At 28.8% G+C, this 15,365-nt stretch overlaps 1 protein-coding gene across 3 annotated transcripts in view; it reads left to right on the top strand.

The window, feature by feature from the left end:
• The window catches only part of LOC111624395 (phosphatidylinositol 4-kinase type 2-beta-like), a 33,430-nt gene extending 18,464 nt beyond the window's left edge, over positions 1-14,966 (top strand). For all 3 annotated transcript variants that reach the window (XM_023367227.1, XM_023367226.1, XM_023367225.1), the window contains 8 exons: positions 1,916-2,116; positions 2,216-2,347; positions 2,437-2,590; positions 2,676-2,737; positions 6,085-6,178; positions 8,002-8,135; positions 14,257-14,316; positions 14,396-14,966. In XM_023367227.1, coding sequence (XP_023222995.1) covers positions 1,916-2,116; positions 2,216-2,347; positions 2,437-2,590; positions 2,676-2,737; positions 6,085-6,178; positions 8,002-8,135; positions 14,257-14,316; positions 14,396-14,560 — 1,002 coding nt within the window. In that variant the 3' untranslated portion in view covers positions 14,561-14,966. The remainder of the gene's footprint in view (positions 1-1,915; positions 2,117-2,215; positions 2,348-2,436; positions 2,591-2,675; positions 2,738-6,084; positions 6,179-8,001; positions 8,136-14,256; positions 14,317-14,395) is intronic.
• The last annotated feature ends 399 nt before the right edge of the window (positions 14,967-15,365 follow it).

The raw sequence follows: 15,365 nt of genomic DNA, 5'->3' as shown, positions 1-15,365 counted from the left end.
CTCCCCAATTAACTATGTATGAACTTCTAATGCAAATCAGAAGTCGTGTTATTTCAATTCAAAAATTTCCCCCTGAAAGAAGTTAGATAGATGAATATCAAGGGGATGAAATCAAAGGAACGTCCTCAAATCACACAGCTCAATTGAAGAGGAATAGGGGGAAGTATTAGGAAAACTATTATCACAGCAACATTGAGCAGAAGGGACAATAAATTAACAATATCGACCGAGAACTGGTTGATGTGACAGCAGCTTGATCCTATGTGTAATTGCACAATTATTATTATTATGTAATATAAGTCATAAAAATTAATATGGAATGATATATAGTATGAGCGATTATTTTTGACATTGTCACAATGCTGTGCTGCAATTTTAATCATATTTTTAATTTATTTCATTTAAAACATATGCTCTTCATCTCAAATTAGTAGTATCTTGCCCCTATACATCATACATTTCCTTTAACAATAGAGTCATGCCAATCATCTATTAACTGCTTTCAGGGGAAAACTTTTGTATTGAAATAACATGACTTCCAGTGCAAACTGAAAGTTCATATATAGTCACTCAGAGTCTCCTGACCCTAATGTTTCCATATCTAGTCTTTGGATTCTTCATAAATAACTACAAATATATATATATATATCATATTTACTCATGTATAAGATGATCTTGCATATAAGACAAGGTGTGACTTTAAAAACCAAAATAAAGAAAATTAGATTTATTAATACAATTCTAATTTCATTTTGTTTAATCACAAATGAAATATTATCAAATTCATGTATTAAGGCAACCATGTTTGTCTTAATACATGATGAATAGAAAACAAAAGCAAAACATTATAATGTGCATGACCAGAAAAAGTTTATTTCTAATGATTCAGAATGTGCTAATATTCATTAAAAATAATAATTTAACAAATATGAAATAACTACATTTATAATCATTATTAAGTGATCAGTATTTCATTAATAATTTTATAAATAATGAGGACCTATTTTCTGTTGATGAATGAGATGCAGTTTCTAATTGGTGGATATAGGTTTAAGCCAATAAACAAAGAGGGATGTGTGTTAGTTTGTTTACAATAGGTGCCAACTTATGATAAATAGACTGTAGACTGGTATTTGATGAGCCAGAAATAGCGACTGGTCATTTCTTTCCTCAAAGCTATTTTCAGACCATCTCTTTGAAAGCAACATTCATCTTGACCTCGATAGCACCTTCTATAATGGCAGCATGAACTATCCACAGTTCAAGAAATTAGTGCAAAAACACAAAGAATCTTTTGCTCACACGTATAGGACAACCTAGGTTTTTGAAGCAGTGAAAAATGAAGGAAAGCCTCATCTTATATGCAAGTAAATATTAACTACTGAAACTTTTGAATTGAAATAATGTGACTTCTAGTGCAAACCGGAAGGTCATACATAGTCACTCGGGGCCTCCTGCCCCTAAGGTTTACATATCAGGTCTCGGATTTCATCTATCTAATTCTGTTCTTGAGATTAAGGAAAGACTGATGGATGACAGTGGGAATTTATAGGTCTACAATTTTTTTTCAAATTGCAGTCCAACCAGCATGACTGTTGCTAGCAGGAAAGTATGATGTACAGGGGCAAGCCACTACTAATTTGAGGTGGAAAGCATATATTTTAAAATAAATACATTAAAAATTGCAGCTTGGCATTGTGGTGATGTCATAATAAATAATGTGGATTGTTATTTGGTGTAGTCATTCTATTTTACTGATTTACATTTTTAAAGATTCCTTTCAAATTAATTAATTTCTTAAATTCAAAGCTAACAAATTTTTTAAGTTAATTTTAAAAATTAATATTATAAGGAAATGTATTTATTTTACAGTTTAACAGATATTTAACATATTTAACAAAAATTCATTTATTAGAAAACTATTGGCGTCTTTAAACCCAAAGATGAAGAACCATATGGCCGTCTTAATCCTAAATGGACCAAATGGATGCATAAATTATGTTGTCCGTGCTGTTTTGGAAGAAGTTGCTTAGTTCCTAATCAAGGTTATCTTTCAGAAGCAGGAGCATCTTTGGTTGATCAAAAATTGCAGCTCAACATTGTACCAAAGACTAAAGTAAACTATAAAAATTTAATTTTTTAACATATAAATAATGATATTTAATTTTTTTTCTTGTTTATATAAGTGGATCTTGTCTATTTTTTTTTTTTTTAGATAGTGAGACTTGCCAGTGAGACATTTAATTATTCTGCTATTGATAGAGCTAAGGCAAGAACAAAAAAGAATGTTTCAGAAAGATTTCCTAAAGTTGGTCGGCATTTTCATAGAATAGGTCTGCCTCCAAAAGTAAGTAAAAGAATTTTGTTATATAAATATATACAATTCAGGTATATTATATCATATAAGCTTACTGATTTTCGATTTTCTTTATTTAGGTTGGTTCTTTTCAACTATACGTTGAAGGTTACAAAGATGCAGACTTTTGGTTAAGGAAATTTGAATCAGAACCATTATCAGAAAATTTACAAAGGCAGTTTCAGTTACAGTTTGAACGATTAGTAGTATTGGATTATATTATAAGAAATACTGGTAAAACTCGAATAATAAAATCATGTTTATTTACCATTTATGTTTCCAATTCATTATGAAATATGTTGAAATCATATAATTATAGATAGAGGGAATGACAATTGGTTGATAAAATATGTTAAACCAGATTTAGAAAATGGAAATAAGGTAAATATTTTGAAAATAATCTTAAATTTAATAATTTTTTACAGAGTACTTATGTTTATATTGTTATTTTCTAAAAATAAAAATGACAAATAAATGATACTTATTACAAAAAGCTAAATTTTTTTATACAGTTAAAGTCATCCTATATGCTGAATTTAATATAATAATGTTCATTGTTGAAGACTATTTAAAATAAAATAAATTCTGTTATTTTCAATTAATTTCTTTTTATTCACAATTGAAATGAACTGTAGGAGACAAATTTGCAACTACAAAAAAATCTCATTACTTTGAAATTCAAGAGACAAAATAATTGTGATTTCAAAGTATCAAGTTTTGAATTATCCAAGATTTACATATTTCTGTACATATGCCAAATGCCATTTAACTGATGTTATTTATTAAGCAAATGGGATATGGTAACATATACAGAATGCTATTTTCATTAATTAAGAATATTATGAATATGCTGCAGGTAAACATGTGTCTGGTGAGAACCTCACAGGTTTTGTAAAGATAGGTTTTATAAAGTATAAAGCAGAATTCCTCAAAATGCACTCCAAATTATTTTGGGCTACATTTCAAGGAATTCTGGCACTCAGCTATCCAGTTTTGTTAATTTATACTGTTAGTATGATAGCTAATATTTCTTTAGCTGTTCTTAGCAGACATGTTCTTGTTAGCTGCATAATTATTTTTGCTTTTTTCCATTTATCTTCTCTGTCTTTATTTAATGCTTGATTAATGAAAGTTTTTTCATTTTCACATAATATATGTAATTATGCCCCTACAAAGCAAATTAGATTAAGCTTATTAATTGGTTGCTTTGTTGTTGATAAAGAAGGCTTCATAAAGAGCAAGTGAGAGTTTGTATGTGTGTGTGATTTATGAAATGCTTACATTATAATTTCATTTAAAATAAACATTCATTGAAAAGTCTTAATCAATTCCACTGAAGCTTAATGTGAAACAAAAAACTTTGACTAATGTTTTCAATCTACAAATCAAGATCTTCTTCAGGTCTGTATATTCCATGATGGAATGTGTGAATAGAATAATGATGTTTTTGAAAAATTAAGTAAAGTAACTTTCAAGTACATAAAAATAAAATAAATAGAGTAAGATACAGGAATGATTAAAAATAAAACAAAACTAAAAAGTAACAAATCAAATTATATAAATATACATGAGAACATTCCATTATACAGGGTGCTTGAAAAGACATTATATACTTATATATTTATTAACAGATATATTTCAATATACCATGCAGGAGGTAAAAATGAATGACAATTATAAATAATGTTGAAAGTGACCCCATTAGCATCAATACAGGCTTGGCTCCTTTTGTTTCTGAACACCACTATCAGTTGCTTGCTTGAAATAGACTGAATGAATGCTGTTATCACTTCTTTCAAGACATCCAGCATGTGCAGATGATTTTGATACACTGCAGATTTTGCTGCTTCCCACAGATAAAAGTCTGGTGGATTTAGATCTACTGAGCATAGGGACCACATGTCTTTTGAGTAATGCAAAAATATGATTAGAAAAGTGAGCGGTAACTTTCCAAACACCCTGTACTATCATTACATCATGATGTTACCTTATAAATGAACACATAATCGTATTGGGATTACCACACATAAGATTCCAGTCTCCTAGTTGGTGTTGGAATTCTATTCATTTAAAATATTTTTGATAATTTATAGTTATGCAATTTGAAAACATTCATTACCTTATTTCTGTCTATATTCAAACTTAAGAATTATATTTAGTGGCAATTATTAAAAGCTTAAATATTTGTATTCTTGTTTGATAGTCATATAATTTAAAGTTAACTTGTTAAGAAATTATTTATTTCAACCAACTAACTTTTCACTCCAGCATGAATCCTTTCCTTTTATCAAATGTTTTTGGGTCCATTCATAATCCTTCTTAGGGCTTTCCAAATAGAATATAAAATTTGTTGTCTACATTGTAAGTAAATACACTTTTGTATGATGTTGAATTATATTACCATTGGCATAGACATATTGCCAGTAAATCTATATATATAAAAATGAATGTATGTCTCTCTGTCTGTCTGTATGTCTGTCTGTCCTTCATGCATTACTACACCATTTATCCGATTGCCATGAAACTTTGGAAAGTTGTTTAATACACTCCTGCAAAGCACGAAGGTTTCTGGTATAGCACATATATCCTATGATATGTGGCACACATGTATACAAGCATTTTATATATAAAGTTGACATGAAGAGCACATATGCATAAGTTTGCTTTATTCAAACTCTTCGTCTTAATGTTCGATTTTATGTTTGAATTTATATTTATGAATGATTCTGGAAGAATCAGCTTATTTTTTGAATTTAGTAAACCTGAAGAAGAACCCAGAAAAAGTTACAAAAACATTTATTCATCACTTAGTGGTACTATGCACTGGTTAGTGGTTGCAGTGAGTCTTAATTATCGTTATCCCAGTGTGGTAAGCAGATGTCCACAAATTTTCTAATTAGTCTCAGAATAGAAGGGACATTCTTGCACGCAATAAAACGGGTAAGATTGTCTATAATCTAATAATCTTAATCTTCACTATCAATACTTTTTTCCTGAGCAGTGCCGAACTCATCTACTAGTATGTAATAAAATATGATGCAGGATATTTCTATAGGTGTGATCACTGTTAGTCTGCTACTTCACCACTTTATAAGTCCATTTTTATTGCATTTCCCTTTAATTGCATACAGATAGACACCCATGATTGCCATAAATAATCTGGCTATAATTTGGAAATATTAATTATGAATTACAAATAAATTTGGCACCAGAGAGAGGCGTTAGGTGCCATCTCTTATTAATAAAAGGCCTGATGCCTCCCTCTAGTGCCAAATTTATTTGTGACTCATAATTAATATTTCCAAATTATAGCCTGGTTATTTACGGCAATTGTGGGTGTCTGTTTGCTAAGCATAGGGTTCGGTAGATGTTTATATCTTAATTGTGAACTTCCATGCAATAGAAATGCTGGCTGCATATTTTCTATAGGTGAGGCTTTGTATATTTCAAATATCTTGGTGCATTTGGCTTCCCTTTTATTGCAGACCTGTCTAATGATCTTAGTACCATTCCACTGTACTGAGTTGCTCTCATACATAGCAAAGGCCGATAATATCATGGTTAATTTCTTTCTAGAGATGTCATACTTGTGTTCTTTAATTCTATATTGTAGTATTTTAGATGTGAATCTAGAGAATGTCAAATCTGTTATCCTTAGCTGGTATAACAGCTAAAGATATGTGATATAATTGAAATATGAGTTAAGTGTATATTTTAAACCTTTTCAGAGTTGGAGTCCATCAAAACCACCAGAAATTAAAATAGCAGCTATTGATAATGGTCTTGCATTTCCTTTTAAGCATCCAGATTCATGGAGAGCATGTAAGTTCAGACTTATATATAAATTTTCATTCTTATTTCTAAGAAATATTCATATTGTATTAATCATAATAATTATTAGAAAAAATTGATTAAATGAGATATTTCATTTGGTTCAGTAATAATGGATAAAACTTAGCACCACTTAAATTTTTATATTCATATTTGATGAAAGACATTTTAATTAAAACATTTACAGTCTGNTTCTATCCCCTACGTAATAGTTCCAGGCTGATATGTGGTAATTCGAGATTTTAGCTCGAAGTTTAGGTGATTTTGCCAGTCGACATAATAATAAATATGTTTGCAAATTATTTTTATCCTTCTTTTAGGTTTTTTAAGTCAAAAATAATAGGTTTAGCCGTCTGTTATTATATTGAAATTGTTCCTGTAAAAGCGTGCGTATCTAATGCATTTATACTATTATTTTTTTATTATAAATGATATGATATTATATTATACAGAAATGTAAAGTTGTTGTTATTAAAAAACAAAGACAGGACAGACATAAATCACGCTCGATATCGTAGAAAAATACAAATTACCATACTTGTAGATGAAATTGTATAAGTTTCACTTGAAAAAAGAGCTATTTACATGTTAAACTTTATTAAAAAATTCAATTTAAAACTAAAAAAAAACAACAACAAAAGAAAAAAAAATACAAGAAAAGGAAACTAGACTTAAGCAATAAAGCTTTGCGATTATTTATTTTGCATACAACATCCATTTTACAAAATGTCATTTTTAGTTATTAAAATAATAATTCTTAAAACAAGAAAAATAAGTCATTTACCTTCAAATTAAAGTTACATAAAGTCAAAATTGCCTTTTCACCATCTCATAATAATTTTAAAACTTTAAGTAACAATTTAAAAATATATAGGTAAAAGTCAACCACAGTAAGAAAATGGGACGGAAACTTTACAAAGACAATTACAGAGACTTTTGATTATCTACTCTTTCCTACAGACCAGACAGAAACAGACAATCACTATTGTGCAACCATGAGGGAAAAGTGCCCACCAGCTCTGAAGACAGAATTGGACACTAACTTCAGTCCTAGTGAGATAGCTAAGCTTTTCCAGGAAATTAACTGGAGAAAGGTCTCAGGCCCAGATGGCATAACAGGCAACAAAACTAAGCAGGTATTTAGGGCGATACCATCATCTATGGTTGTTATCTACAATAAATGTGTAGAACTGCAATATTTCCCCAAAACATGGAAACGTGCAGAAATAAAATGTATACTTAAAACACAGTCAGGGCACCCTTCAACATCAAAAGATTACTGTTCTATCTGGTCACATGTAGAGGTATGGTTCCTTTGACTTTTTTGCTCCTGTGGATATCGTCTGCAGCTCTGTTAAGATCAACTGTCGTTCTCAGATAATAATTACAATAATTTAAATTAGTAACATTCTTTTTGAAAGACACTGTATGTACAGGTTGTTTTGCAAATGCACAAATTTGAGTAGGTTGTCACAATATACACATGCAATATAAAATTTTGCTAAAATTTTCCATTTCTGTTTTATTAAATTCCAAGAAGTAGCAAAAATTAGCATTATTTACTAACAAATATCCATTTTTCTAATTAATTCCTAATGAGATGAAACCCGTAATTAGTATCTAATATTCACATTCCTGAAATACAATTTAAAAAGTTTTTTCTTTGAAATTGTATATTAATTCTATTCAATAGATTCATTGAATGAGTAATAAATTTTTAATATTTATGACAATAAAATTTAAACATAAATAGCATAAATTTTTATAATTTTTATTTCAGTTTTATTTTTAATCTGATGATAATTTATTTTCAGATCCATATCATTGGGCATGGCTTCCATATGCCAAAATTCCATTTTCTAGTGAAACAAGAGATTTGGTTTTACCACAGCTTTCAGATATGAATTTTGTGGAAGATTTATGTGATGATCTGTATGAATTGTTTAAGGTATGATGTATTTGGTTAATAATTTTAATTTTTATAATTTAATCATCTATAAAATGAATCTTTGACATGTGAGTAATTTTGTTTGGGCCGAGAGTGGCTTATAATTTTGATCAAGAACTTTTTTTGCTAATTCCGTTGATGGTCTACATGCTCTGTCAGGAGAAGAAACTAACTACATTGGGGTCACAGCCAGAATGTTATATTCTCGCATCTTAGAACATCAGAAAGTCATCAGAAACAGTAGACCATCAACGGAATTAGCAAAGAAAGGGCTTGATCAAAATCTTTGTCGTGATAGTTTGCATGTACAGTATGGGTTCCAACTTTAACTGCTGTCATCAGTATAAATCTGTCATTTTGCATATTTTTGTTACATTAGCTTTATGTTTACATGATATATTAGATGGTATGATATTAAAATTAATAAAAATAACACTTGAAATTTGCACCATATTTAAATAGATGAGAAAAATGCTAACTTCTGGAAACCAAATTAAATTTTTTATTTAGAAACATTTTTGTTCTTTTACAAGAATATCATTAGCAATGAAAATCATTGAGTGTGTTAGAACAAATACATTAAAAAAAGAACAGTTTTGCATTGGAACTTTTTCAAATTTTAAAGTTACAAGGAAAGTTATAATTATTCAAAAATTAATAAAATAAAGTAAAACCAAAATAAATTAAAACAGGAAAATAAACAAATTGAATTAAATATAACACAGTATAACATTAAATGCATATTTGCAGTCACCCAAACTATGTGACAGTCAACCAACACACATATTGATGTTGCTTCTAGATAAGTTGGAAAGAACTTTTTTATTCAAAAAGTTATAATCATTTAGATTCTAAATTGGTTTCAAAAATTAAGTATTTTTTTCCTCATATATTTGATATTAAAATGAATTATTTCTTTGTCAAAATGTTTTATGAGTGTGAAGACAGCTACTTTTGATGTCCTATACATATTTTACTTTTTTAATCTACCTAATAGAGTAAAACATGCATAAAATAGAAACCTGCATAACAGGAAAAACTCTGGAATGGAGCAATTTTTCTGTTAAATTTGCTACAAGCCAGAAACATGTCTAACACAGAACAGAAGATTTTTTTGGGTATGAAGAACATAATTTCACTTGAATAAAATGGAAAATTAAGATTCACTTATACACAAATAAGTGTATAAGTGTGTCTTCATTACACATTAGAACAAACTATTTAGAGAATGAGAAACCTTTTCAGAGAAATACAAACAAGGTCAGTTAATTAACTGAAGTTCTGCCTTATTCAACATGAACCTGTAGTGAATACACTACTTTTATTTTACTATAATTTATAGGTTTTAAACAATAACAAGTATTGTTTAACAATAAAATTACTTGTTTCTGTCACCTTTTATCATTTAACTTCAAATCATTTATATTATGTTATGATTTTTCTTTGTACTTCTGGAATATTATTATGTTTAAAAACATAGTATTGATAATATTCCAGAAGAACAAAGAAAATAATGACATATTTTGAAATTTATACTTGTTTCTCTCTTTAATTTTGGCACAGACACTTTCACTACAAAAAATTTTTTCTTTTACTCATAAGTCTAAATGTGATTATTTTTAATTATCACTAGTTTTAAATCAAATTTGAATGAATAAGTAAAATGATACTGTGAAGTGTTCAAGGAAAGATACCTTAATCTGAACACTATCTTAAAACATCTTCATCTCACTTGGTTTCATATTCCTTTCCAGTGCCTTCTTTCATATATCATTATCATGTTATATCAAAACCAGAAATTTCCCTGCCAAGCATGACAGACTACTTTCTGTGTGGAAGTATAGATTTCAAGAAGTTCAAGAAGAGTAGCTAAATGTTTCTACAAAGTAGTCTATACTGACCGTCAAAGCATAATTAATGCACAATAATACATTTTAAATAACAGGCTCGGTAGATCATTACTTTTGAATGGATAATAGAATGTCACATGATCACTATAAAAAAAAAATTTTTTTTAATTGTTGTAGAAGTGACACAGTGCAACTATTTTTTTTTTTAAGTTTAAATTATAAATTTACTGGAGTAAGTTTAAAAAATGCCATTTGCCAAAATATTTTAAGATGCAACTTAAGGGAAATTCCATTGTCAAACATAAACTAAATGAGGTCACTGATGTCACTGCAACATAAGTGCAATCACTGATCCAAAATTGATAAAACATTTATTCTATAGCTAATATTTCTGCAAAATAAATAGCATATACTTTCCATCAGAACTTCAAACAAATATAACCAAAATTTCATCTTGATTGGACAAAAATTTCAGGAGTTATAAGGAATTCACACACACAACAGCTGACGATATTTTTACTATTAATAAAGACTTCTTATTATATTTTATTGTGTTTTTTTAGCCCTATGATTATATGGATATATATGTTAGGTTTAAAGATCAAAAACACTTATTGAGCAAAAAAAAATTGATCAACATTGTCTGATTTCTCAGATCCAGCCACAATGTGAATTTTACATCATGGCACTTTCAGAAATATGCACAATGCATTGTGGCATTTATTAATGCAGCTACAACAAATTATGATAAAAATATCTGTGCAAATATAAATAACAAATTTCTGTAGAATTTCATTTTATTCTAAATAATAATCTACATTGAGAATGAGCAATTATTTATTGTGACATTTGTCACAATGTCACACTACAATTTTTCATCATAATGTTCTCAATTTTTTAGTAGTGTTTGCTTCTATATATTATACTTTCCCTGTTAGATAGATGACCAGCAAAATTCTATTGCTAAGTCTGTTTGGGGGAAAATTTTTGAATTGAAATAACATGACTTCTGGTGCAAACTGGAAGTTTGTATATAGTTGATTGGAGCCTCCTGCCTCTAAGCTTTCCATATCTGGTTTTGACTTTTTTCTAACTCCATTCTCAAGATTTAGGAAGGACAGATAGACAGATGAACAATGTGAAAATTTATGTTGCAATGTTTTCAAATTGCAGCCCAATTATACTGAAAATAAACAGTTAGCCTCATTAATCTTATGTCTAAGCTTTAAATTTCTAAGATAGAAACTTCTATTTATCATTTTTTAAAACTAATATTAATATAAAAATTTGTTTGGAATTGGCCTATTTGTGGGAGTGTCATTATTGAAAATAAATTTGCAATCAATTGGCAAAGTGACTGAAAAATAAATTCCTTTACTTGACTTTGCATCTGCAAAGAAATTTTAGGTATCATATGTAAATATCAAGGATTCATAAGCAAAACAGTTGACAGCAAATTGTCTTCTTGACTGTTAATAATAAAAGAAAATGAAGAGTTTTATATATTATTTTATGGTTTTTTTATCATACAACATTTTGTGATAGAAACTTTTACTGATGAGCATTTTTCTAATAGTAAATATTGTTCAGAATTGGTCCTTTGGTGGAAATCTATATATATATATATAAAAATGGACATGTATGTCTCTATATTTCACTTTTCCGCCAAAACTAAACATCGCACGTGAATGGTGTTTGTATGTGGTAGTAGCCCCAAGTCTCCATTCATGCACCAGGGGGGTTGCGTTTCGATAGCTATAAGGGTGCGGGAGATATGGGCTTGAAAGTGGTTGAAAGTGGCTTTCTATTTCGAATGTTTTGTTCGAATTTAATTCGAATATTGTTCGAATTTGTTCAAATTAAATTCAAACATAAAATTCGAATATTGGTTCGATTATAGAACGATCGTAAACGTTCCAGAAACGTTGAAAATAGTTTGTTTGACTGGACGTGAACAGGAGACGTTCAGAAATAGAATCGGGACCAGGAAGTGTTAATATAAAGCGGCATGCAAGATTTACAGGCGGTTTTTTGCGCTTTTGCGGGAAATCGAACATATTTTTATGCTCATGTAAAAATTCTCTGGAAACGTGAGACCTAATTCTTGCATTTTGTGAAAACGGGTAAGATTGGCTATAATGTAATTATCTTAATCTTCACTATCGTTACTTTTTTCCCACAAATAAAAACCCAACGAAGCGGGTCCTTGCAGCTAGATTCTAGATTACTTAGAAAAACAGTCTTTTATATATATATAAAAAGCTATATTACATACAAATGTACGAACAAATAAAAATCCAGCGAAGCGGATCCTTGCAACTAGTTATGCATAAATTATTTATTTTTGTAAGAACAACTGTTTTGATATTTGGAATTGCACTTTGTTTTTGGTGAGACATATACACTTTTTCTCAATGTAGTATCTTTTGCATTGACAGCTTATAATACAGTAGACCCCCTATAAAACGAGTTCATATAGTTCAGATTCCTATATGACGGTGAAAAAATGGTCGAATCTAGACCAATAGCGGATATTGCACAAACCGTTGAGTTTAAACGAGCAGCGGACCTACTAAAAACCATTTATTATTTAACAGCCATAAAAATTATATTTATATTAATGATGTTTCCAAAGTGCAGCAAAGTTTTCGCAGAAAAATAATTTATCAGGAAGTACGCGAGCGTCATTCAATGCACTGCTCCACGACGAAAACAAGCTTAAGCAATGGCGTTGTCGAATGGTGCACGCTCAGTAAGTAATCCTACAATTTTTTGTGTATAGCATAGTTTATATGGATTATTCCCAAAAAATTATACATATTTTGGAAATGCTGAGTCGAATTAGTCTAGAATTGATTAATTTTATGGAAGAAAACTTTTTAAACAGCTGTAGTCCGTAAACTGCATACGTGCCGGGCTGTGTTTGGCTCATGTATTTAAGGACTCGTAGAAAATGAATTTCATAAAAACCAGAATGTATCTACCATGTTATAGGGGGGGTCGACTGTACTATGCTTGCTTTCCAGATGACAATATAGAAACTGAAAGAAAATTAGTAAAGTTGAGGATACGTCTTGCGGTTCAATGAAGTTGCTGTCAGCAACAATAAATTCGTTGCAAGCATAAAATGGGTCAAGGTGTCCTTTTTTTTTTTTTTAACCTAATTGATAAAGACCTGATGAGTCAATTCTGCCAACAACAGCTAAGACATTTCTGGGAGTTGCACATCCTCTGTCAGTGCCAGGGACTTTGATTACAATACAATATTACTTCCAATAACAACTTCAGAAAATGTTGAATTATTTTTTTTTTCCTTGACCAGATTTAGCACATTCTCTCTCAACTCTTGCTCTTCCTTTTATGGTTTAATTCTCAATATAGATTATAATTTGATTTATTTACTTTATAATATCAATTATTTTATTACATCACTTAGAAATACATTTCTTTTTTATTTATTTTAAATACATAAGTAATTTGTTACTTATTTTTGCACAGATATTTATCACATTGCATCATGGCTGCATTACATCCACAACATGTTATGGCATTTTCTCATTGCCAAATCATGTTTTGGTTGATTATTAAAAGAATCTCAACACAAATTTCTCTTTGTGGTCTTATTGAATATTGAAATTGTTGCTGGATCTGAAGTCAGAATGCATTGTGGTTGATTTTTGCCCAATGAGCATTTTCAGTCTTTGAGCTTTTTAACTTACACTTCAAATTTCAATAAATTCTGTTAAGTACATCTTATTTATTTTTCAAAAGGGACTATCATCAATCTTATTTATCTTAAGACATTTTAAATTTATTTAAATATCAGCAATTAGTTCTATGATTGGTTAACTTCTTGTAGGAACTTTAAACTTTGAAAACGTTAAGAAATGTCACATGATTCTTACATTTGATTCTTATTTTGTTTTTAAAGCTTGAAGCTGAAGCTGAGCATTTTAGTGGACCAGAAAACATTTCTCAAATTAAAAACTGTTTTGTTTCTTTAAAAATCTGTCTTTATTGCATTGATATTTAGACATGATACCAACTATTACAGAAATTTATAACTTTCAGTCTTTAATTTCTGCTCCAGATTGATCTTTACTTCTAGAGTATTCCAAATACTTTTTACTCTTCCCTGCAGATTTTGATTTGTTCTTTAGATGACAATATGGTCTTCACATTAGTGATTATAATCTTTTTATTATAAATTATGTAAATGTATTTTAAGGTAATGTTTTAATATAATTTTGGAATTTTATGATAAATTACAGAGTGATCGAGGATTTGATCGTCAAATTTTTGAGCGTCAAGCATCAGTAGTCAGGGGTCAAGTAAGTGTTTTTGTTGTTATTTCTGTTTGAAAAATAAAGTACTTTAGATAATTTAAGATTTTATTTCTTTGACTTTTAGATATTAAATCTTTCTCAAGCACTTAAAGATGGAAAGTCCCCTGTTCAGTTAGTTCAAATGCCAGCTGTAATTGTCGAAAGAAGCAAAAAGGGAAGAGTTAAAGCTATTAATGACAGTTTTACACAGAAATTCCAAGACAAAGCACCATTTTTCTCTTGGTGTTAATTTATAATTCCAGTACCAGTCTATCCATTTTAAATATTTCACCTATAATTTCAGAAAAATTTATAATTAAGTATTATGTGAATTATAGTTTGAATGTATTCATTATCCATTTCATTCAGAAGAAAACAAAATCTCTCTCATATATAAAAAATACATATATATATTATTATAACACTTATTGTTTAATCATTATCTAAGTTAACAGCATTAAATTTTTAATGAACTTTTCTTCTGATTTAATTAACATAATTTTTCTTAAATTTTAATATATATTGCCTTTACATTAGTATCAATACATACATCATCATTATATTCTCTTTATGGTCTTTGCTTATTAATTTATTAATTAATAGTAGTTTGTAACATGAAATAATTTGAACATAAATTTGTTACAGTAACATATTTCTGAGAGTTTATAAATATAATATTGGTTCCTATCAGATATTTTTGATTAAATTGTAAACAGAATTTTTTAACTGAATGATGAAAAAATAATTAAGCTTATTAGTTTTATAATATTCTCATCTTTTTTAAATTGCCAAATTAAATGATTTAAATTGGCTACTTTATAAATATGTAAACTTTGTGATTTCATATCTAGTCACTTTTTTTCTCCTTTAAAAAGTTATTCTGGTCATAGATATTAAATTAAAGACCATAAAGAACGATGCTTTGAAGATTCAATATAATTTTTCAAATTTCTGTAATGTTGTAGAGAGTGTTTTTAAAGTTATCATTTACATTTTAGGAATCAAAAAAGGGATATATTATGTAATAACATCAAAAGTATATTTATTAGTATATA

This window comes from Centruroides sculpturatus, unplaced genomic scaffold (genome assembly GCF_000671375.1).
Source record: "Centruroides sculpturatus isolate CEXI.00-Female unplaced genomic scaffold, Cexi_2.0 scaffold405, whole genome shotgun sequence".
NCBI lineage: Eukaryota > Metazoa > Arthropoda > Arachnida > Scorpiones > Buthidae > Centruroides > Centruroides sculpturatus.
Note: the sequence above shows the minus strand (reverse complement) of the source record. Positions and strands in the feature narration are given on the sequence as shown.